Source organism: Sorex fumeus, unplaced genomic scaffold (genome assembly GCF_029834395.1).
Source record: "Sorex fumeus unplaced genomic scaffold, SorFum_2.1 ptg000122l, whole genome shotgun sequence".
Taxonomy (NCBI): Eukaryota; Metazoa; Chordata; class Mammalia; order Eulipotyphla; family Soricidae; genus Sorex; species Sorex fumeus.
In genome coordinates, this window is record NW_026606179.1 from 62953235 (window position 1) to 62974170 (window position 20936).

The 20936-nt window shown below is 61.4% G+C and overlaps 2 protein-coding genes across 5 annotated transcripts in view; both read left to right on the forward strand.

The window, feature by feature from the left end:
- Positions 1-20936, forward strand: part of JPH3 (junctophilin 3) — a 111082-nt gene that overhangs the window by 62655 nt on the left and 27491 nt on the right. The gene's annotated exons all lie outside the window — the stretch shown is intronic.
- Positions 1-20936, forward strand: part of BANP (BTG3 associated nuclear protein) — a 38140-nt gene that overhangs the window by 12819 nt on the left and 4385 nt on the right. Inside the window, exons 1-11 of one of the 4 annotated variants that reach the window (XM_056136985.1) lie at positions 91-216; positions 727-863; positions 1322-1413; positions 2641-2840; positions 7223-7339; positions 7975-8150; positions 13353-13592; positions 15710-15877; positions 15963-16090; positions 18094-18156; positions 18284-18322. In XM_056136985.1, the coding sequence (XP_055992960.1) occupies positions 794-863; positions 1322-1413; positions 2641-2840; positions 7223-7339; positions 7975-8150; positions 13353-13592; positions 15710-15877; positions 15963-16090; positions 18094-18156; positions 18284-18322 (1293 nt within the window). In that variant the 5' untranslated portion in view covers positions 91-216; positions 727-793. The other 3 variants (XM_056136986.1, XM_056136983.1, XM_056136984.1) reach the window with 3 other exon arrangements.

Here is a 20936-nt window from a genome sequence, read left to right on the forward strand (position 1 = left end):
TGGACCTGGGCCATATATTTACTCTGTGCAGGAAGGTCTGTGACACAGCTCGGCTCTACGGGTCCTGCAGCTCCTACTCGTAAGCATTCTGAGCCAGACAGAGGAGATCGACTTTGTTGCTTCCAGGACAGGACAAGTGAGACCTGCTTATGCCCACGTGCCGCTAGGATCTGCTCAGCAGAGAAGCTGTCACTTGGCTCCCAGCTGAAAGGGAGGGTCCAGTCGCCTCCTCGGGACCTTGTGCTGTGTTCGCTCCCTGCCCTCCAGCACATGGGCTCTGAGGAAGGTTCCACACACTCCTCACCCTACGTTGGCAGATCTCAGGTGTGCCGAATCCCGGCTCCTCAGAACTTCATTTCAAGTGCTCTTTGTGCTGAGTTGGCCTTGCAGGGCTCTTAGGGCTGCCCCCCATGGGAGCTGCCTTCACCCTCGGTGGGACTGGGCTGGATCTGGGAAGGGTCTGAGGTGGAAAACCAGCAGAATGGGCTGGGGCCTGCCGAGGCCCGGGTGCAGGAAGAAGAGTTGGAGGTGTAAGGGGAGGGCTTGTGCGTCGGGGACTGGGCCGGAGCGGGGTCTGCAGCCAGACGGAGCTTCTCTTGGACTGTTGCATCTGGCGCCTGAAGAACCTGGCACTTGACACTGTTGTCTGCGCTGGCAGCTGCGTGGCTGCGATTCTCTCACCAGTGGCCGTGGCCAACACCCTTCTCTCTCGTGTTTGATTTGTAGGAGGAAAAGCCTCCGTATCCCTGAGTCTGTTCTCTGCTGTGTGGCTGTGGCCACACATCTGGGCTGGATGATGTCGGAACAGGACTTGGCGGATGTGGTGCAGATCGCCGTGGAAGACCTGAGTCCTGACCACCCAGGTACAGAGCCAGCCACGGTAGAGGGAGCTTGTGCCGCTGATGCTCCGTGCACATGTGTGTGACTCCCCATGTCCTCCTGTGTCCAAACATGCGCGCGCACACACACACACACACACTCACACCCTGCTCTCCCCATGTCCTCCAGTGTCCACACACACACACACACACACACACTCTCTCTTTCTCTCTCTCTCTCTCTCTCTCTGCTCCCCGTGTCCTCCAGTGTCCACACACACACACACACTCTTCATTCTCTGTATCTGCCTGTGTCCACACATGCACACACACCCTGCGCTCCTGTATCTGCCTGTGTCCACACAAACTCTCCCTGCGCTCCCCATGTCCTCCTGTGTCCACACACACACACACACACACAGACCCTGCACTCACCATGTCCTCTCGAGTTGGTGTTCAGGTCCCACGCCTAGGGCTCAGCTGCCTTTTTGCTGTGGTTTCAGTTGTTCTGGAGAATCACGTTGTCCACGATGAAGATGAGCCGTCTCTGAAACGCCAGCGACTGGAGATCAGTTGCCAGGACCCGTCAATAAAGGTGAGCGGATGGCTGCGTGGTGGCTGCCCTGGGTCTGCGCAGCAGCGGGCTCTTCCTCTGTATGGCAGGGACAGGCGTCTGAGTGGGCTGTGCTCCCTGCGCCACCTGGCGTGTCTCCTAGCGCAGCTGCTGAGGGACTCGGTCCTAGCACGCATGTGACACTGCCCCCGGTAGCCCAGCCTGCGACCGTGAGGTGTGGGCAGCCAGCAGCATGCAGAGGGGGGAGTCGGTGTGGATTGAGCTGGGGACTTGGGGAGCGTGGTGGCCCGTGCAGCTGATGCTTGTCACAGGTGCTGAAGTACTTGGCAAGTCGAAGGGTCTCGGGGACCCCAGGGCCGGGTCGGCCGGCCACTGTTGGTGTCTGGTCCTGTTTATTGGGTCGTGCAGAGTGAGATGTGGGCCATCACACGGGATGCAGGCTGCCAGAGAGGCAAGGACCCTTGCATGACTTCCCATGGCATTCACTGCCGCGCTGCCGGAGACGCAGTGCAAACTCCAAGCAAGGGAAGATTTAGAACTGAAGCTTCAGTCTCCTGTCTGACAGAGAGGTGGCCACTGTGTTCGGGCTGCGCTCTCAGCAGCACGAGAAGACAGCCCTGCAACCAGACACAGATGGCTTCTGGCACGTGGCGCCTGAGCTTTGTCCCCTGCAGTGATGTGGCTCTGGGTTTGGGGGCTGGTCTTCTCATGCACTGCAGGCCCTCGCTGCCTTCACTGTGGCGCACAGGGCAGAGCCAGAGGAGCCCCAGGTCCCTTCCCAGGTGCCCTCAGCTGCCTAGCACAGAGCATCCCCCTATGCAATGTTTCGGCTGGTGACATCTGTGGTGCTCATGCCCTCCCCAGTGCTCCCGAACTCCATCAGGCTCTGGGGCCGAGGGGGACGGCAGTGGTGGCCAGTGAAGTGCCTTCCTGGCTGTCCCATCCCTTGAAGTGGGTGGACTTGGTGCCGTGGAACTTGGCATTGCTTTCCGGCGTGACTGCAGTGACCACCAGGGGGCAGGCTTGCTGTTCCCGTCTGCACAGAGCCACCTGCTCAGGCTGCAGTGCCGGGGGCCCGGTCTGTTTGGGGGGGGGAACGTGGTTTCCTGGGCTGGGGGTGAGGGTGCCGAGTCACGCGGTAGCACCTGAGGCCGCACGGCTGGCTGTGGCCTTCAGGGATGTGGAGGGAGGTGGACTGCAGAGCCCCGCGCTCACCGCCCTTCCTGACGCTCGCCTTCTCCCTTCCAGTCCTTCCTGTATTCCATTAACCAGACAATATGCCTGCGACTGGACAGCATCGAAGCCAAGCTGCAGGCTCTGGAGGCGACGTGCAAGTCGCTGGAGGAGAAGCTGGACTTGGTCACCAATAAGCAGCACAGCCCCATCCAGGTCCCCATGGTGGCAGGCTCCCCACTCGGCGCGACACAGACCTGCAACAAAGTGCGATGGTGAGGCCGGGCTGTCCCTGCCGCTGTCCCCACGGGCTGTCCCCTCAGACACGCGAGGTCTCGCAGCTCTGTCGCCTCGGTGAGAGTCTGGCTCGCCCTGAGCCGGCCAGGGAGGCCATTCTTGGATCTTTGACATAGGCGGCTCTGAGACCTCGGCCTGTCTGAAGCTGAGCCCCAGGCCTCGGCTGACCCTGTTTGTCTGCTCTGCTGTGCTGTGGGCGTGTGTCTGTCACTCCAGCTTTACCCTTTCGAGGAGGGCTTGCTATTCTCTGCTGAGCCTGTCATGCTGGGCCTGGGTTCTCCACGGATCAGGGCCTGGTCTGGAAGCTCCAGGCCAGGGATGCTCAGCTGTGCTTGTTTCCAACAGTGCTCGAGCGGCGTAGGCCTCGGCTTGGAGCGGCCAGCCCGCTGGCTCTGGAGGTGGACAGAAACACGGGGCTGAGGTGGGAACCCACGTGAGCACATGCCGTTGCAGGGGAGCATCTGCTCTGCTTTGTGTGGGCTGCAGTGGCACGTTGGTGCCAGTTAGGGGTGACCCCTTGAGCCTGGGCAGGGATGGGGGTCCTGGGAGCTGGGCAGTGCTAGTTGCAGCAGGGTGGACTGGCCTTTGCCATCTACACTATCCTCCACACACTTGCTGCCCGCGGGGCCTCTCCCGCCCCTCGGTGCCGTGTTCCCAGATCAGTGAGTGCCGAGTGCTCGACGCAGAGAGCCAGGGAGGGCAGGAGAGCGCGGCGCGTGGTGGGGGTTGGCACAGGGTGAGGGTCAGGCGTTTCCAGCACTCGATTGGACAAGGCATCACCTGCGGGGCACAAGTGGTGGGCGCACCCCATCAGCCCAGGGTGCTCGTGGGAGGCAGGGCCCTGGCAGTCTGTTAGTCAGCCTTGGCCTCGTGCATCGGAGACAGTTGCCTGGTCCCCAGCCCCACACCCCACTCCCCTCCGATTCCGGTGGGATTCCCCCTTGTTGCGGAGAGACACGGCCCATTGGGTCACGTTCTGGAGTTTGTGTCTCCAGAACTTGTTTGGGGAGAGACCCAGGCCACGGGCGGAAACTGGCGGTGACCTGGGCATCTCCTGGGTGTGGTGAGGCTCGGGCTGTTTCCTTGCCTCGGAGAGTAAGAAGAGGGTGGGGTCCTCTGGCCAAAGGTGTGGCACCTGCCCCCCCCAACACATGGTCGCTTCAACCAGAAAGGCCCTGTTTGTAGACAGTGAGTGAGGGGGGTGCCCCCCGTGCAGTGAGATGGGCTCTGAGTCACGCAGTGCCAGTCCACGTTAGCAGTCGGTGAGCCAGATACTTGCGTCTGCTCCTGCACTGGCCCCCAGCTGAGCCCCGACCTGCTGGTCACTGGCACTGGCCCGTGGACACTGGAGCTGCCATTCCGGACGCAGATGTCCAGGGTCCTTCCTCAAGGGACCCCAGAGAGGGGCAGGTTCTCAGCCACGGTCTGTTGCCCTGAGTGCTCGGCTCGCTGCCTTCCCCACCTGCCGTCTGCATGGCACCACAGCGAGGGCTTCTCCCGACTGGCTCCTCAACTGTCTGGTGGGTGGACACCGTGGTCTTGGCCATGTTCTTGGGCACCCTTGTGGGCTCTGCGCATTGGCCTGGAGCCTCTTCCCTGCACGCCTGCAGACAGACCCTCAGGCCCTCTGAGCTGGCAGGCTCCTAGTCCTGGGGTCATTGCAGCTGTGCCCCTACTGCTGTCCAGCAAGTGCGTGTCCTTGGATGAAAGGGACCAACAGAGTCTTCAAAGAGGAGAGGCCGCACCTCCCCTGGGGCAGTCCTCGTGTCTCGTGAAGTTGCTCGTGTCCCTGCCCAGCTGAGCTCACCTGTGTGACTTGGTGGAGCTGTGGCGTCCCACAGGCTTTGAGTCAGAGGCTCTGAGTGGACCCCTTGTCCCAGCCCTGGGAAGGGGAGGCCAGACCTGGAGAGGGGCCATGCCAGGGACTGAGCGGCACTTGCTGAGGCGTGGCCAGCCCCACGGCCAGAGCCTGTGGCCTCCTGGGAAATGCCAGCAGGGTGAAGCACAGTGACTCTGTCCCCTGCTGGCACCCCTGACGCTGGGTGCAGGTTCCTTGCCGGCTCGGCACAGACGGATTCTTGGAGCAGCAGGAGGCAGGGAGTGCGCCTGGCTGCCTGCAGCCTCTGGGGGTGCGGGGTGGCCAGGCCCCTGCTCTGCGCTCTCCTGTCCTCGCCTTGTTTTAACTCGGGTGTAGGGGAGTCTGCGAGCACAGGCTCCCGTGAGTACAGGCTCCGCGAGCACAGACTTCGCGAATACAAACTCTTACGAGTATGGATTCTGTGAGCACAGACACCGTGAGCATAGACTCCCATGAGTACAGACTCTGTAAGCACAGACTCCATGAGCACAGACTTCGTGAGCACAGATTCCACAGGCACAGACCTGCGAGCACAACTCTGAGTATGGACTGCCTTGAGCACAAACCCGCACCCTTGCGTTCACCTAAACTCCCTGGTTTCAGGTGCAGATGTGACTTGATGGTGTGTGTAGGGACAGCAGATGAGCCCTGTGTGGGGCTGTATGTGTGGAAGAGGGACCTGAGGGGATGAGCGCTTTTATGCAAGAAATGGGCCAACGTCTAGGTCGCTGGTGAGTGGAAGAGGTCCCCGGCCACTGTCGCACAGTTGTGCGCACTCCAGAGCTGGCCCTGTGAAGGAAGGTTGCTTCTCACACGGTGGGGCCGATGAGCAGTGTCATGGCCAAGAGACCCTTGAGGCAGACGCCCCCTGTGTGAGCGTATCCGTGGAGGCGCCGCGACCCTGGAATAGAGACTCGCGGCGGGGGCCCGGCTGCGCAGACAGGCAGGACCCTGCCCTGTGCTCGGGCACTCTTGGGCTCTGGTGCCCCTCCAGAACGTTCCCTGAGTATGTCAGAATTGTGGGAGAGGGAGCCTGTGAGTGGTGCCAGGACCAGATGGTGGTGCCCGCCATCACGATGTGTGGGACGAGCACTTTGCATCAGCCAGGAAAGGGCACAGCCCTGGGTGGTCCGAGCAGGCCAGGGCCCAGGACCAGCGCCAGTGCATGGGCTCGTCAGGGGCCGCAGGGGAGGTGGTGCCTTTGGCGGCACAGGGCTGGGGCTTCTGTGTCCTGTTGGTCCCCTTCAGCTTCCCTCGTGGGCCGGCTCGTCTCCAGAGAGCCCCAGGGAGTCAGAGGCCGTTGGAACCGTGCAGGCGGCAGGGGTGGGGCCGGGTGTGTGATGCAGAGGGGGGTGCCTCGCACAGCCAGCTCCGGTCACTCCCTGGGACAGTGGATGGTCACCATGGTCACCCTGGTCGCTGCGTTCGTGGTGCTGTGCTGGATGCCTGCTCTCGGGGTGGTGTTGGGAAAGCAGAGGGGCCCTGCTCTCGGCAGTGCTGCACCCGTGTCTCCTGAGCGGCAGCCACCAGCTGTCAGCGGCACCTCCTAGGGTGGGCATCGTGCGTGGACGAGCATCGGGACAGGGAAGGACAGGCAGCAGCTGCCCCGCTGTCTGGCGGTGGAGATGCCGCACGAAGTGGCCCCTCCCTGCTCTTTCATCTCCAGTGGACCTTGGTCATTGGCCATAATGCTCTCCGTCCTCTCCCACTGTCATTGCCCTGCACAGGCCTGAGAGTGTCCAGGCCACCAGGTGGCTCGTGCACTGACTGGTCGGAGCGTGTCTGGGGCCCGGCACTGCGTTCCATGGAATGCACTTAGCGGAAAGGCCAGCTCACCCCCCTGCCTCCTGAGTCAGCCTGAGAATCCATGGCTTAGGGAAACCTGCAGGGGCCCATGGAAAGTCAGAGGTCACCTCAGTGACCTGGGGATCGAGGGGGTTTGGGAGGCTGAGCTGGGGGGGTCAGAGAATAAGGAGGTTAATTGGGACAAAAGTGAGGGAGTTAGTGCTCTTACTTCCAAGAATCCCCGAGTTCCTGCGGTTCCTGGTGCTGTTGGTAGCCTCCCCGCTCCTTCTCCAGGGCTAGCGGGTCCAGTGTCCACATGTCTCGCAGGAAAGCGGAGTTTTTCCTATAACTGTGCCCAGGAGTCTGTCTCCGCAGGTGCCAGCCTCCTTGGTAGAAGTGGGCCAGGCACGTCTGTCCTGCTGGGCTGGTTTCCTCTGAGGTAGCTGCCCCCGGGCAGTGCCTGGGTAACCATGGCCTCAGGCTCCCTTGAGTGGTGGCCTGTCCCCATTGTCAGGAGTAGTGCTGTTCCAAGGGCTGTCAGTGACCGGCTGCCTGTCGTACACGCTTCAGAGTCTCGAGACACGCGTGGCCCCCGTCCAGCTGTCCGCTGCGTCAGGAATCAGCCTGTCTCAGCCCTGCGTGCTGCCGGGCACTGGGCCCGCTGTTCTGGAGTGCCGCTGTTAAGGTCTCTCTCTCTGTGATTCTTTTGTTCCATAGCGTCGTGCCCCAGACTACTGTCATACTCAACAATGACCGGCAGAACGCCATTGTAGCCAAGATGGAAGACCCCTTGTGCGGCAGGGCTGCGGAGTCCCTGGAAAGTGTCGTCAGCAAGTCAGTAGCACCCCTGCCACAGTGCCCGTCCCAGGGCCGGCCTTGTGCCTGCACTCCCTGGGCTGGGGGCGGGGCAGCAGGCCCCAGCTCCAGGCGGCTGTCCCTCACGCCGTTGTCCTCTGGGACTCGGGCGTGGCCAGCACCCTCCCTGGCAGCGGGCTGCTGTCACGTGTCTGCACGCCTGCTCTCGAGGGGGACGAGAGCAGGGCTGGGCGCACTCGGCAGGGCCGTGGTGCCGCGGGCAGGTGTCTGTGCAGATGAGCCCCCGTGCCACCTCCCTCTTGGGCGGGAGGTTGGAAGGTGTGGGGAAGTAGGTGGCATGTGACCTGTCAGGTATGTTCCCAGGATGACACTGACCGTGGGGACGGGGCGGGGGGGGGGCGACGCAGCGGGAAGGCTGAGCCCTGCGTGGGCAGCTTGGTAGTGGGGCTGGTTGGGTCCCGGCTCAGCTCCCCCACTCGACCTGTTTCTGGGGTGTGTCTCCAGGCCCGGAGGCTGCGTTTCTCTGCTGGTTCACGACAGTCTTAGGTGTGAGGCTGTTCACCATCTGTGCAGCTCGAGACTCGGCAGGGCCCATCTGAGGCCGGGGCCCTGGGGGCCGCGCTGACGCCCCGCGTGTGTCTGTTTCCCTGCAGCACAGTGCCCGGGCGGCGGCAGAACACCATCGTGGTGAAGGTGCCGGGCCAGGAGGACAGTCACAATGAGGACGGGGAGAGTGGCTCCGAGGCCAGCGACTGCGTCTCCAACTGCGGGCAGGCCGGCAGCCAGAGCATCGGGAACAACGTCACCCTCATCACCCTCAACTCGGAAGGTAGGTTCCCGCCAACAGCCCCTTGCTCGCACCTGCCACATGCCCGCCTGCCAGCTCTCGCCTCCCCACCGTGCTGCAGCCTTGCCAGCTGTGGGCTCATGGGCTCTGGCTGGGACGGAGCCGCTGCCCGTCCCTCCCCATCCCTGGACGCCCCCCATTGCTGTGCCCTTTCCTCTCTCGCCAAGGGAGGGGGCAGCCCTGGCTGTGTTGCTGGCCCGTGTCCCTGCCTCTGATGGCCCCTGCTGCCCTGGGCTTGTGGTTCTGCAGCCTGGAATGCACATTCTCGTGAGGCCCTGGGAGCTGTTGCCTTTTCCTAACACTCAGTATGGATTCTAGCTCCACGGTTCCCCCTCAGCTCTGTCGCTGCTGGAGACCCTGGAAGTCTCGGTGTCTTGGGCACCCTTGGGTGTCAGTTGCTGCATGGGGCTGGCAGAGGAGGGCCGGAGAAAGGAAGAACTCAGGAGAACTGAAAGGAGCTCAGGAGGAAGGGAGAGCCGAGAGCAGAGGCGGGGACATAGGCCAGAGGAGCCCCTTGGCCTTGCTGAGGGAGACCCTGGATTGCCCTGGCCCAGAGATGTCGCGGAGCAGGTGATCCTAGGCGCAGCCTCAGCACCGGTGCCCAATGCCGAGAGAGCACTAACCCGGAGAAGTGCCTCCCAGCAGTGCCTCGACTGCCTGGCCCCAGTGGCCCTGTGTGGTGGCAGGGGCTCGCGCCCCTCCTTGCTGCTGCGCCCCTGGGTGGGCAGCTACTCTGTCCATCTGGACTGGGCCCTCAAGGCAGGAATGGGCCACCCCCGGCAGTGCTCAGGGTTGACTCTTGGTGCTATGCACAGAACCGGGTTCCCGCTGTCCTGTCGCTGGCCCATCTCTGCGTTTTGCCCATCTGTGTCCATGCGGGTGGACCCTGGAGCAGTTGTGAGGTCCCGGATACTTGCTTTGACTTGGTGTTTGGGGTCCTGAGGGTCACCCTCACCTTACCCCAGCGCACGTGGGATGAGCTCATGCTCCTTTCACGTCAGAGGAAATGAGTCGTCCTTATTTCCTTTTGGGGAGCTCTGGGTCAGGGCCAAGGGCTGACAACGGGGGGAGGGTTGTCTCCACATGGCAGCTTCTCACTGTGCAGTGTGCGGCTGGGCGTCAGTGACGGAGCCTGAAACTCAGCCCCCTGGACGCACGGAGGGTCTGTCTGTGTCCGTCTGGGAGGCGGCGCTTGTCCCCTGTTGGACCCTCTTGGGGCGAACGTCCTATGACGTCGGCCCCTGAGGCCAGGCTCACTGGTGTGGGCACTGTTGGGTTGGTCTCGGTGGCCAGGGCTCGTGGAAGGTGATGAGCTTGCTCTGGTGGTCACAGCAGGGGTCGTGGGCCAGTGGTCGGACACTAGCACTGCTGGCTGTGGTCCTGGGGGCCCCCGTGTGGCCGGGCACTGAGTGTCCACTTGCCTGGCCCAGTACCACTTGGAATTGCCCTGGGACCCTGAAGCCTTCTCGGGAGCCCTCTTGCCTCCCAGTGAGAGATGAAGGGCCTGGGTAGACACTGGTCACAGCCCGACTCGAGCATCTTGGCGGTGGAGCCCCCTGGAAGGGCCCGCAGCTGCCCTGTTAGGCCTGACCCAAGGCGGCAAGCTGGAGAGCCTCGTCCTGGGGGTGGGCATCTGCATGTTGGCTTGCGGCCGTGCCACCCTTGGAAGAGTGCAGGTGTCGCACAGAGAAGGCCGGAGTCCGCTCTCCCCTGGGGAGCACTCGCTAGCCCTGACCAGGGCACAAAGACTGGCACGGCGGGAACCAATCGCCTGTCTGGGCAAGGACTTGGCCTGTAGCAGCTGGGGGTGTGCCTGGGCCAAGCGCGGCCCCCATGGGCTCCTCCTGGGCTCCCCCCGCACTCCCCACTCTGACGCTTGCTCCAGAGTTGGACCGCTGGGATCGGGGCCTCCTCTCTCTGGTCCCAGCAGCAGCTTGAAGTGTGACAGGACTCACCCGCCTACTTCCCCAGCCAGGCATACCTCCAGATGCCAGGTGCCTGCTGGTGGCCCTGTGACGGTCCCCCTGGTCTGTGACAGTTCCCTGGGCTGTGATTGTGATGGTTCCCCGGGCTTTGACGTTTCAGTCCCGTAGGCTGTGACGGTCCCTCGGGCTCTGACGGTCCCTTGGACTGTGACGGTCTCCTGGGCTGTGACAGTCCCCCGAACTATGATGGTCCCTCAGGCTGTGACGATCCCCCAGGCTGTGCTGGACCCATGCCCTGTGACTGTCCCCTGGGGCTTGGCTGAAGCTCTGGACCCCCACTTCCAGTGTGGGCAAGCAGGTCCATCTGAGGTTCCCTTGGTGCGGGCAGGTCTGCTTCTCTAGGACCGAGTCGTCTTCTGCTGGCTCTTGGCGGGGGCTGGAGGCCCTGCTTTAGGGGACAGTTTGTGTCACCCTGGGCGATGTGACACCCCCCCTTGCAGGGACTTTTTGTCGCCGGCACCCTGGAATGAGGTGAGGCCCCAGCACAGGTTATCACCACTGTGACCTCCCCTAGGCCCTCAGCTGGGCATCTCCCTCGCCCCAGGATGGAGTGTGGCTGTGTCCCTTCCTGAACAGCAGCTCCTGACACTCAGCACGGGGCACCGTGTGGGGACTTAAAGCACTGTTGGCCCCTCATGCCCCCTCACCGGAAGTTTCCAGGGTCCCTGGCCCCGATGTGCAGGAGATGCCTTTTGAGAGGGAGACAGGGTTTGCGGACCGGGGAGGGGAAGATTGGCTGGCTTGGAGGTTCCCGGGACAGAGAACTGGGGACAGAGATGGGGGGACAGAGTTGGAGGGACACAGATGGAGACAGCAGAGGACAGAGAGCTGGGACAGAGTCAGATGGACATAGTCGGGGCAGAGTCAGAGGGACAGAGTCAGAGGGACAGTGAGATGGAGACAGAGCAGGGAACAGATGGGGGACAGAGCAGGAGGGACACAGAGTCGGGGGGCCCGAGAGAGCCGGGACAAAGATCTCAGCAGAAGCGGCTCACGCCCACTGCAGACCCTCTCCAGGGAGACTGAATGATTTTCCACCTGGCAGAACGTTTGCACATTCATGGTAAAATCTTTTTAACAGATTGGCTGATCTAAACTTCCCATCCAAAACAAAACTAAATTAGTACAAAAAGCCTTTTGAGTGAAAGCAACGGAGGACCTACTGTAGTGAATGGAATCTTCGTGATTTGTAGTTGGGGAATGTGATTTCTGTGGCTTTGTAGATTTTCAGGTTCTGTTTCACATAATTCCAGAATTGCTGCGTTTTATAGGAAGCTGGGCCTCAGGGAGGCGCCCAGCAGCCCCTTGGTGATCCGGACACACAGGCCTTTCCTGGCTGCTCGTCCTGGCCCAGGGCCTGTCTGGAACAGCGCCGGGGGCTGCCACCGGACAGGGCCCAGGCGGGGCGGGGTCCTTCAGCGTCTGACATCCCAGCGGGGGCTGCGTGTTCCGTTCAGGGTTTAGACAAGAGGAGCGGAAAGCAAGTTTATTTTTCTTATAATCCAGCTTGTAGGTTTTAAATAAAGCTACTAGAATTTTCCATAGTTTCAGATGCCAAGACTGGACCAAGTTCTCTTAGTAAAATAAATCTACCCTGCCAGGGTTGTAGCTTGGTAGCAGAACACACGCTTTGCGTGTCTTGGGCCAAAGCACATGCACTCTTATATGCACGCACACACGCACTTACACACTTTCATGTGCACTCAGGCACACAGGCACTCACACATTCTCTCGTGTAGACACTCACATACGTACTCTCACAGGCAAGCGCACACACACACTTATGCACATGCACTCATGCATGCACACTCACTAATGCACGTGTGCACTCACGTACTAATGCAGTCTCACATGCACATGCTCTTACATGCATGCACACACTTAAGCACACATTCATTCTCACGTGCGCCCACAACCTAGCATGCACTCACGTACACTCTTTCATGTGCACACACACATCTCACACTCGCACACTCTTACATGTACGCGCAGTCTTATACTCATGCATGCATCATGCACACGTGTGCACTTGCACGCATACGCACATGTGCACACATGCACTCACATGTATTCACGCATCCCTACACAAACGCATTTTCACATGCACGCACACTCTTGCATGCATACACAAGCAGACACACATGTATAAACACATGCACTCTCACATGCATACACACATAAATGCACACTCACACCTGTGCACACAAATGCACCCGTATGCATGCACACACACATTCATACAAATATACACAAATGGCTTCCCTCAGCTCCCCCTCCCCGCCCTGTCTGGGGTCATGGGGTCCTTTTGTACTTTCTAGTCAGGCTGCACTTGTGGCCGCAGAGTGACTTCACAGACCACGGCCGAGACACAGAGCCACTGACTCAGCCTGTTAGCCCTGAATCAGGACCAGTCCTCGCCCTGAGGTTGGGGCCAGCCCGCTGGAGGGGCAGCTGGCAGGGTCTGTTCCCGCAGGTGAGTAGAGCTGAGGCCAGGACATGACATCACCCTGGCCAGCCATCCCAGGGACTCTGTTGCCACACCCACAGCCATCGTGCTGACTGGCCCGACAGTCTGCCTGGAGTCCAGGCTGCCTGGTGCTTTGTGAGTTGTGGGGTCCCGACGGCCTTCCCAGCGGGAAGTGGTTTCTCCCGCAGGGGGTGTGGCACCCTGCTGGCTCTGTGGGACCCCAGGAGCTGGAGGTGGGATGTGGGGTCTGTATGCCCCAGCCTCTGAGCTCTTTGGGACATTGGGTCTGGGGTGCATGTCCCCTCTGAGCCCTGGGAGCCCAGGCGCAGGCCATGCTACAGGCCCCGTGGACCCTGTGACGAGGGGCTTATCCAGGAGAGGACAGATCAGGTGGTTTCTTGTCAGTTGCTTCTGGTGCTTGAGGAGGTTGGAGGTGAGGGTGCATGGTACAGGTATAGCCCAGGGAAGCAACATGGCAAGTGTCCATGTGAGCTGGGGGCAGAGTGGGGCTAGTGTCCACACTGAGGTGTCCTGGGGGAAGCGGTGGACTCTCGGAACATAGGCGCGGGGTCTCCGCCCAGAGGGCAGCTGAGCGTGCTGGTCCTGTGCCCATGGCCCCAGGCAGCCGGAGCCCACCCTTCTGTAGGTGTCTGCGCCCAGAGCAGAGCCGCCCATGCACGTGGTATGGTAGTGACCATCACGCTGCCCGTTCCCTCCGTCCTGTCCTTGCAGAGGATTACCCCAACGGCACGTGGCTGGGCGACGAGAACAACCCCGAGATGCGGGTGCGCTGTGCCATCGTCCCCTCCGACATGCTGCACATCAGCACCAACTGCCGCACGGCCGAGAAGATGGCGCTAACACTGCTTGACTACCTGTTCCACCGCGAGGTGCAGGCCGTGTCCAACCTGTCCGGCCAGGGCAAACACGGCAAGAAGCAGCTGGACCCCCTCACCATCTATGGCATCCGCTGTGAGTGCCCGGAGGGTCAGGGGCTGCCGCTGCCTGGGGGGATCCCTGAGGGGTGGGGCTGTGCCTTAGAGGTTTCGGGCATGTCGAGGGATGGCGGTGATGGTGCTGGCGAGGCCGCAGCTTGCCCGGGAACCGGAGCTGGGCCCTGACCTTGTCCTGCGGGCCCCCCACTGCTACCCACTGGGCCCTGACCGTCCCCTTGCCAGTGTGGCGCCCTCCTGGGAAGACCCCACTGGCCGTGGGTCCTGGTGGCACCGCATGTGGGTCCTAAGCGAGGAGCACGTTGAGCCATGATGGTCACCCCGTAAGTGCCATCCTGGACAGACAGGAAGCTCAGGGACACTCGCGCACACATGTGGCTGGGATCCCTGACAGGGTGCTCCTGGGGCAGGTAAGCCATGTGGCCCCAGTGTCCCAGAGACGAGATGAGGGGACAGCGGCTTGTGTCTGAGCCTCTCACCTGCAGTGGCCGCCCCCATGGCTGAAGATGTTTTTCCAGACCTGTATCTATCAGCCGGACAGTTGTTGGCAGCCCTCCCCGGGATGGCGCCCCGTCAGCACAGGGCACGTCCCTTCGTGGCTGGTGCGCCCTCCAGGTCAGTGCTGTTGCTTGTCCGTGCCATTCCCACAGTGCTGCCGCCCTTCGGGGCCAGTGGCCGAAGGGACCGCTCCCGGGACCACTATCCTAAGGTGCCAAGGGCCGAGGGGCCTGGGGTCGGGTAGGTGCCTCCACAGGACAGCGGGGGCTTGGCTGAGGTGGCTGAGCACAGAGGCGTGTGCAGGGCTGAGTCTTCCCCCTTGCTCCCTAGTCAGGCGCAGTGGGAATGGGAGCAGGTGGGGGTTTGTGTCTCTGCCTGGATGGGTCCGGAGCCCCAGTTTCCAGGCCACTTGTCACCCCAACCCTGCCGAGGGGCTTTCTGATGGTAATGGCATTCTTATCTCATGACCTGTCTCCCGGACAAGAAGTCACCAGGATAAAGCGTTTCAGCAGATGGCAGCTGCTGGCCAGAGTGTCTCTTCCTACTGGATTCCCGGCCCCTGGGTTGAGCCCAGAGAAGGGCAGTAGAATGGGCTATGCCCTGTCGCCTCTTCCAGGTCTTCTCTGAGCTGCGGGTGCTAGTCTCACAGCACCTGCCGCCTCCGGGTGTCCTTCCCGGCACAGATGCTCGCTCACTTGGGACTGGCTGCTGGGGTCCTTGGAGCTTTATGTTTATACCTGGCGGTGCTCAGGGCTTGCTCCTGGCTGCCGCAGAGGCCTCCATGCCGGGCCGGGGATTGAACCCGTGTTGGCTGTATTCAAGGCAGGTGCCCTGCCCGCTGTCCTATTGCTCTAGCCCGACTTTAAATATGAGGGTCTTCCCCTCGAGTCAGCATGTGAGCATGTCTTGAGTAACTTCTGTCACAGGCCGCATGGCCCTGTGTCATCTTCCCACTCCTGATGTGCTGCCCCTTCCCCCGTGTGCAGGGGTGGGGTCGGGAGGGGTCCGCTATGTCACAGCCCCTGACCATGGCCTCACAACTCAGATTTGGGTTCTGGGGTCACGAAAGTAAATCCCTGAACTTTGGGGGGCTGCTTCATGCCTGTCAGGCCACGCCAGCCTACGACCCGCCCCAGATTTCCCCAGTGGCCAGAGCAGCAGCACACTGCTGAGGGGCCTGCCCTACCTGGCACTGCCCCCTCCCCTGTCCCCTCTGATGGGTTCCAGAAGAGCGGGTGCTCAGCTGGGTCATGGAGAGGCCGGGTTGGGTGGGCTCTCTGCCGTGGCAGGAGACGGGTTTGGCTTCGTGCCAGCATTGGGCTTCCCGGAGCTGGGCCTGGCCTCCCAGGACAGGCATGGACCCTGCGTGCTCCCGTCTAGTGACGAGGGGTGTCCGCGCCTGTCTGAGCCCTGGAGAACCCGGGGGTAGGGGGGCGGTCACTGGGTACTCTGCCTCTTGGTACTGTGCTAAGGCGTGAGCCACTTCTTAGGAGTGGAGGCCCCCTCCTCCGTGCCCTACCCAGGTTCTTGGGCCGTGTGGTCAGCTCACACTTCCCAGGGCCAGGACACAGCGGCCGACTCCGCGGCCAGTGGCCTGGTCCTGCCCGGGACTGACGGCCTGCTGGGCCACCCCTTCAGGTCACCTCTTCTATAAATTCGGCATCACCGAGTCCGACTGGTACCGGATCAAGCAGAGCATCGACTCCAAGTGCCGCACGGCCTGGCGGCGGAAGCAGCGGGGCCAGAGCCTGGCTGTCAAGAGCTTCTCGCGGCGGACCCCACCCTCGTCCTCCTACAGTGCCGCAGGTCTGCGTGCCGGGTCCCCGTGAGCGGCAGCTGTAGGGGGCGGGTCCATTGCTCGCTCCGCACTGACCCCGTTGTTCCCCCGCAGAGCCCGTCCTGAGCACGCCGCCGCCCGCCAGTGAGCTGCAGCCGCCGCCGCAGGCCCTACACTACGCCCTGGCCAACGCCCAGCAGGTCCAGATCCACCAGATCGGCGAGGACGGCCAGGTCCAAGTAGTACGTTCCTGGGCAGCGCAGAGGGACTGGCGGGAGGGGCGAGTCCAGAGCCAGGGTGTCCCCTCGCAGCCAGTTTGCCTCTGTCCTCTCTGGGGCTGTTTGCCTGGGATGGTCACACGAAGGCCTGAGCCCCTCGAACACGGAGGGCAGCGCCCCGCCCCGCCCACTGCCTCAGCCCAGAGAGTGGGACCGGGACATTTCAGTGGGGCGGAGGCTGCCCAGAGTTCAAAAACCAGGGCTGTCTACTGGGGTCTACCTTCAGACCCTTGGGTGGGGACAGTTTGACTAGGGTCATGGTGTCCCTGTCACTGTGCTCTCGGGGCTTACGGCCGCCCTGCCTGTCTGTTCGTGCTTACTCCAGCTAGTTTCTTTGTCTAAAACAATCTCCTGACATGACTCCAGTGAACACATGGGGTCACTGCTCACATGCTCTACCGGGGGCCTCGCAGTGGCCCCCCAAACTCCGTGGAGTCCATGACTGGCAGTCCTCCACGTTAACAGTAGGATGAAGGAAACAGTACGGGGCTGCAGTGATGGCCCAGCGGGGAGGGCACTTGCCTTGCATATGGCGGACCCCGGTTCGATCCCTAGAACCCCATAGGGTCCCCCTGAGCACTGCCAGGAGTGAGTCCTGAGCACCGATGGGTTTGGCCCCTAGACCAAAAACGTCGATGTAGAAAAGCAACGTGATCTAGACTTCTGGGACACTTGTCTTCTTTCCTGCTGTGTCACATTTCCGGGGCCTCAGAGCGCCCCTCAGGGCTGCCCTACAGCCCGTGCCAGGACTGTGCAGGCACGCACGCTCACACTGCTCCACACACATGCTCACATTCATACTCCACATACGTGCTCACGCTTGCTCCACATGTTCACATATACACACTCACACACTCCACACGAACTCTCACTACATGCCCACACATACATGAATGCTGACACATAGCATACATGCTCACTCTCCATCACATGCTCAGACTTGTTCCACACGCGTTTACACACATACTCCATATGCATGTTCACACTCCACACGCTCATACACACACTCCACACACATGCTCACACTCATGCCATATGCACACTCACATTTGCTCCACATGGATGCATGTGCATTCTCGCGTGCTCACATGCTCACTCATTCTCACAGATACTTGTTCCGTATGCATGTAGTCATGCTCACATGTACGCTCCACACACACGGATGCTCATGCATACACATATGCAGTCTCTCGCATCTGCATGCACTCCGACAAGCAGATTTGCACATGCGTGCACTCAGGCACACTTGCTCCACACATGCACTCACACATGCTACACATGATACATACATTTGCACATGCACGTTCATATTCACTTTTACTTGTCCATGCATGCTCACACTTGTTCACACTCTAATTCATGTATGCACACTCAAGCTTCCACGCACTCATTTGTACTCACCCATGCATGCTCGCACATGCTCACGCACACACAGGTGGCATATTCACACATGCATGCATGCACATACTTACGCAGGCATTCACACATGCACCCACGCTTGCCCGCCTGCCTGCTCCCACCCAGGCACACTTTCCCACCTGCCCACACCCACCCGTGCATGCCTGCCCGCCTGCCCACATCCGCCACGCACTCACCTACTCATACCCACCCGTGCAAGCTCACTCGCCTACCTGCACCCACCTGTGCGCACTCGCACGCCTACCCACGCCCAGCCGTGCATGCTCACCCACCTACCCACACCCACCCGTGCACGTTTGTCTGCCTGCACCCAGCCATGCACGCTCACCTCCTCACGCCCACCTGTGCGTGCTCGCCCGCCTGCCCGCACCCACTCGTGCATGCTTGCCTGCCTGCCTGCCCTCACTTATGCGTGCATGGGGCCCAACTCCCTGGCCGTGTGGCTGGAGCTGCTTTGAGGGCGCTCACTTGAGAGTGCTTCTCGTTTCCTCTGGTTCTGAGTGTCCGCTGATGCTTCTTTGTGTCTTCTCCTCCCGTGGATCCCCCAGGGCCATCTCCACATCGCCCAGGTGCCGCAAGGGGAGCAGGTCCAGATCACGCAGGACAGCGAGGTGAGCGGGCAGCCTGGGACCGCCTGTTTCTGCGCTCTTGCTATTGTGGGGGGGGTCTCAGGCTGGGCCGGCAGCTCCGGGGGCACCTCGTCTCACACCCCTTCCCCGCCCTTTGTTGTTTTTGCAGGGTAACCTGCAGATCCACCACGTCGGACAGGACGGGCAGGTAAGCGCTCACCTGTCCTCGCTTCTTGCCAGTGTGCTGTGGCCCTCTGTTGGACTGGCAGACCTGGTGCTGTCCTGCGAGGGAGAGGGCAGCCAGGGGGAGTGTTGACTCTGCCCAGGGCTCTGCCTCATGGGGTCGCACGCCGTGCCTGTCTGTCTTCACTGTGTGTTTTCGTGGATGTTGCTTGCACCTGGCCTGCAGGGAAGGCTGTTCCTGCAGAACTGTCACCCAGAGAGTGACAGTCACGGACAGCTGCTCCGCCCCCGTCCTGGCTCCTCTTGGGGTGCACTTTTCAAGAGGGAGGGAAATTGCTGGCGAATTGGGAGACTGTTTTGTTGTCTCTTGTAACCTGGGTAATGGGGAGAGTGTGGAGAACCCCCCACCTTCTTTCATGAAACCCGTTATGATTGTGAATCTACAGCTAAGTCAGTCCTTGTTACTCTCAAACCAAGTGCTCGCTCTCCTCGGAATACCCTGAGTGCATCCCCCCAATTCCTGGGGGCACCCTGGTGTTATCCCCACAGACAAGGGGACTGTGTCCCTGGACTTAGAGGGACGGGTTCTGTCACCAGAGCCTGCCCCTGAAAGGCCAGCGTCAGGCAGGCACGCACAGCCACCGCCAGAGCTCTCCCTGAGAACGGGGCAGAGCCAGCCCTGGCAGCTCGTCTGCTCCTACCAGTGGCCCGGCTCCCCTCACTGCCCCCAATCCTGCAGTTCTGTACTTGGGCATTCCGACTGTCACATCAGTCCTGGTGGGCAGGCATGGCAAGAGCCATGTGAGAAGGACCCCGAGAGCCCATGTGCATGGTCCTCGTGCGAACGTCTGTCCCCTCATTGCACACGGATCCCCCTTCTTCCTCATGCTCACCCATAGCTCTGGTCCTCATGTGGGTCCCCTAGGGATGAGATGACGGCAGGGAGTCAGGGCGGAATCTCGCGGGCCTTCTTCCTGCATCACCCTCTCAAGCATCTGACCCAGTGGCCTGTGAAAGTGTGCACTTCTGTGGTCCCCCATCTGAGTGCAGGGCTGTGGAGTAGGGGCGACAGTGTGTCTGGGGACCACAACAGTCTGAGCGGCCAGAAAAGGGCGGTGTAGGGACAGGAGTTCTCTGTGCTGGGAGAGCAGCTCTGGCCAGTCCCACCTATCACCTTACATTGAAGCCACGAGTGTGGCGTGTGGCTGTCTCCAGCAGGGCTGATGTCGAGGCCACGTGTACGCGGGTGTAGCCTGCGTTTGCCTCCAACACAACTGACATCGAGGCCATGTGTGCACAGGTGTAGCATGTGGCCGCCTGCAGCAGGGCTGATGTCCAGGCCACGTGTACTTGGGTGTGGCTACAGCAACCTCCGGTAGGGCTGATATCAAGGCCATGTGTGCACGGGTGTAGTGTGTGGCCTCCTGCAGCAGGGCTGACGTCGAGGCCACGTGTGCGTGGGTGTGGCCTGTGGCCGCCTCCAGCAGGACTGATGTTGATGCCACATGTGTGCGGGTGTGGCTTGCAGCCACCTCTGGCAGGGCTGATGTCGAGGCCACGTGTGCGCCGGTGTGGCCGCCTGTGGCGCGGCCTGGCTGCCGCTTCCTTTTGTGTAGCACCTGGTCTTACGGACAAGGCAGTGAGCTGTCCCAGCTGCATCCTGCTGTGTATTCAGCTTGTGTGGATTCCAGAAGATTCTGACAAACGAAGCAACCTCAGATGCCGAGAGTGAGTTTGGAGTCTGCAGGGCAAGGGTGATGGATAGCTGGGGTGCGGTGAAGTCAGGCAGCCTGGCCTTGTTCACGTCAGCCAGACGGTTCCGTGGGGACCAGCTCTGCACTGACTGGGCTTCAGCTCTGGTGTGTCCACCAGGGCCTGGGGGAGGCCCATGGCTGCTGCATGGAACTGAGGGCAGCCCAGCCGAGGGAACAGGAGTGACGCAGCCACGGAGAGAGCAGGGGGAGACCTTGGTTTTTCCAGCATGGGGCCGAACTGTTTGCATCCCTGGTACCACGTAGGCCCCAGTGCAGCCACAGGAGGCCCTGGGGAACCCCAGCACTGCAGGGCCCGGCCCTAACCTGGGCCCTCACATTCAGCCGCAGGCTGGGAGGTCCCCCCAAATAAAATCATTTTTCAAAGCAAACGCTTTCCCTCTTGTGTCTTAGTCAATGATCAGGAGATACTGGAGGGAGGAGCTGCACCATCCTAGTTAGAGACGTTCTTTCCGCTCCTCTCAGGCCGAGGGAGCACCTGTGGGTGAGTCCCATGAATTCTATCTGACCTCAGGACTCTTCGGCTTCACCCAGGGGCACAGAAGATCTGGTGGCAGCCAACAGGGCTTGAGGATGCAAGGAGTGCTGGCTAACAGTCTGAGGCCTTCCCAGCCAGCCTGCCCGCCCACATCGCATTTCTCAGGCGCAAAAGGGTCACGAGTGGACAGAGCCTCAGGTCTGGTCGCGTACATGTGGTGCTGTGTGCCGTGTTAATGAGGGGGCGGCAACGTCCACTCGCCGCCCTGCAGCCCTGACCAGGCAGCGCCCACCCCCACCCCGTCCCTCACTGAGTACACGGTGTCTAAGATGCTGTTTAGAAGGCTGAGCACTCGGGTGCACACGTGCACACAGTAGTGACTGCGCCTT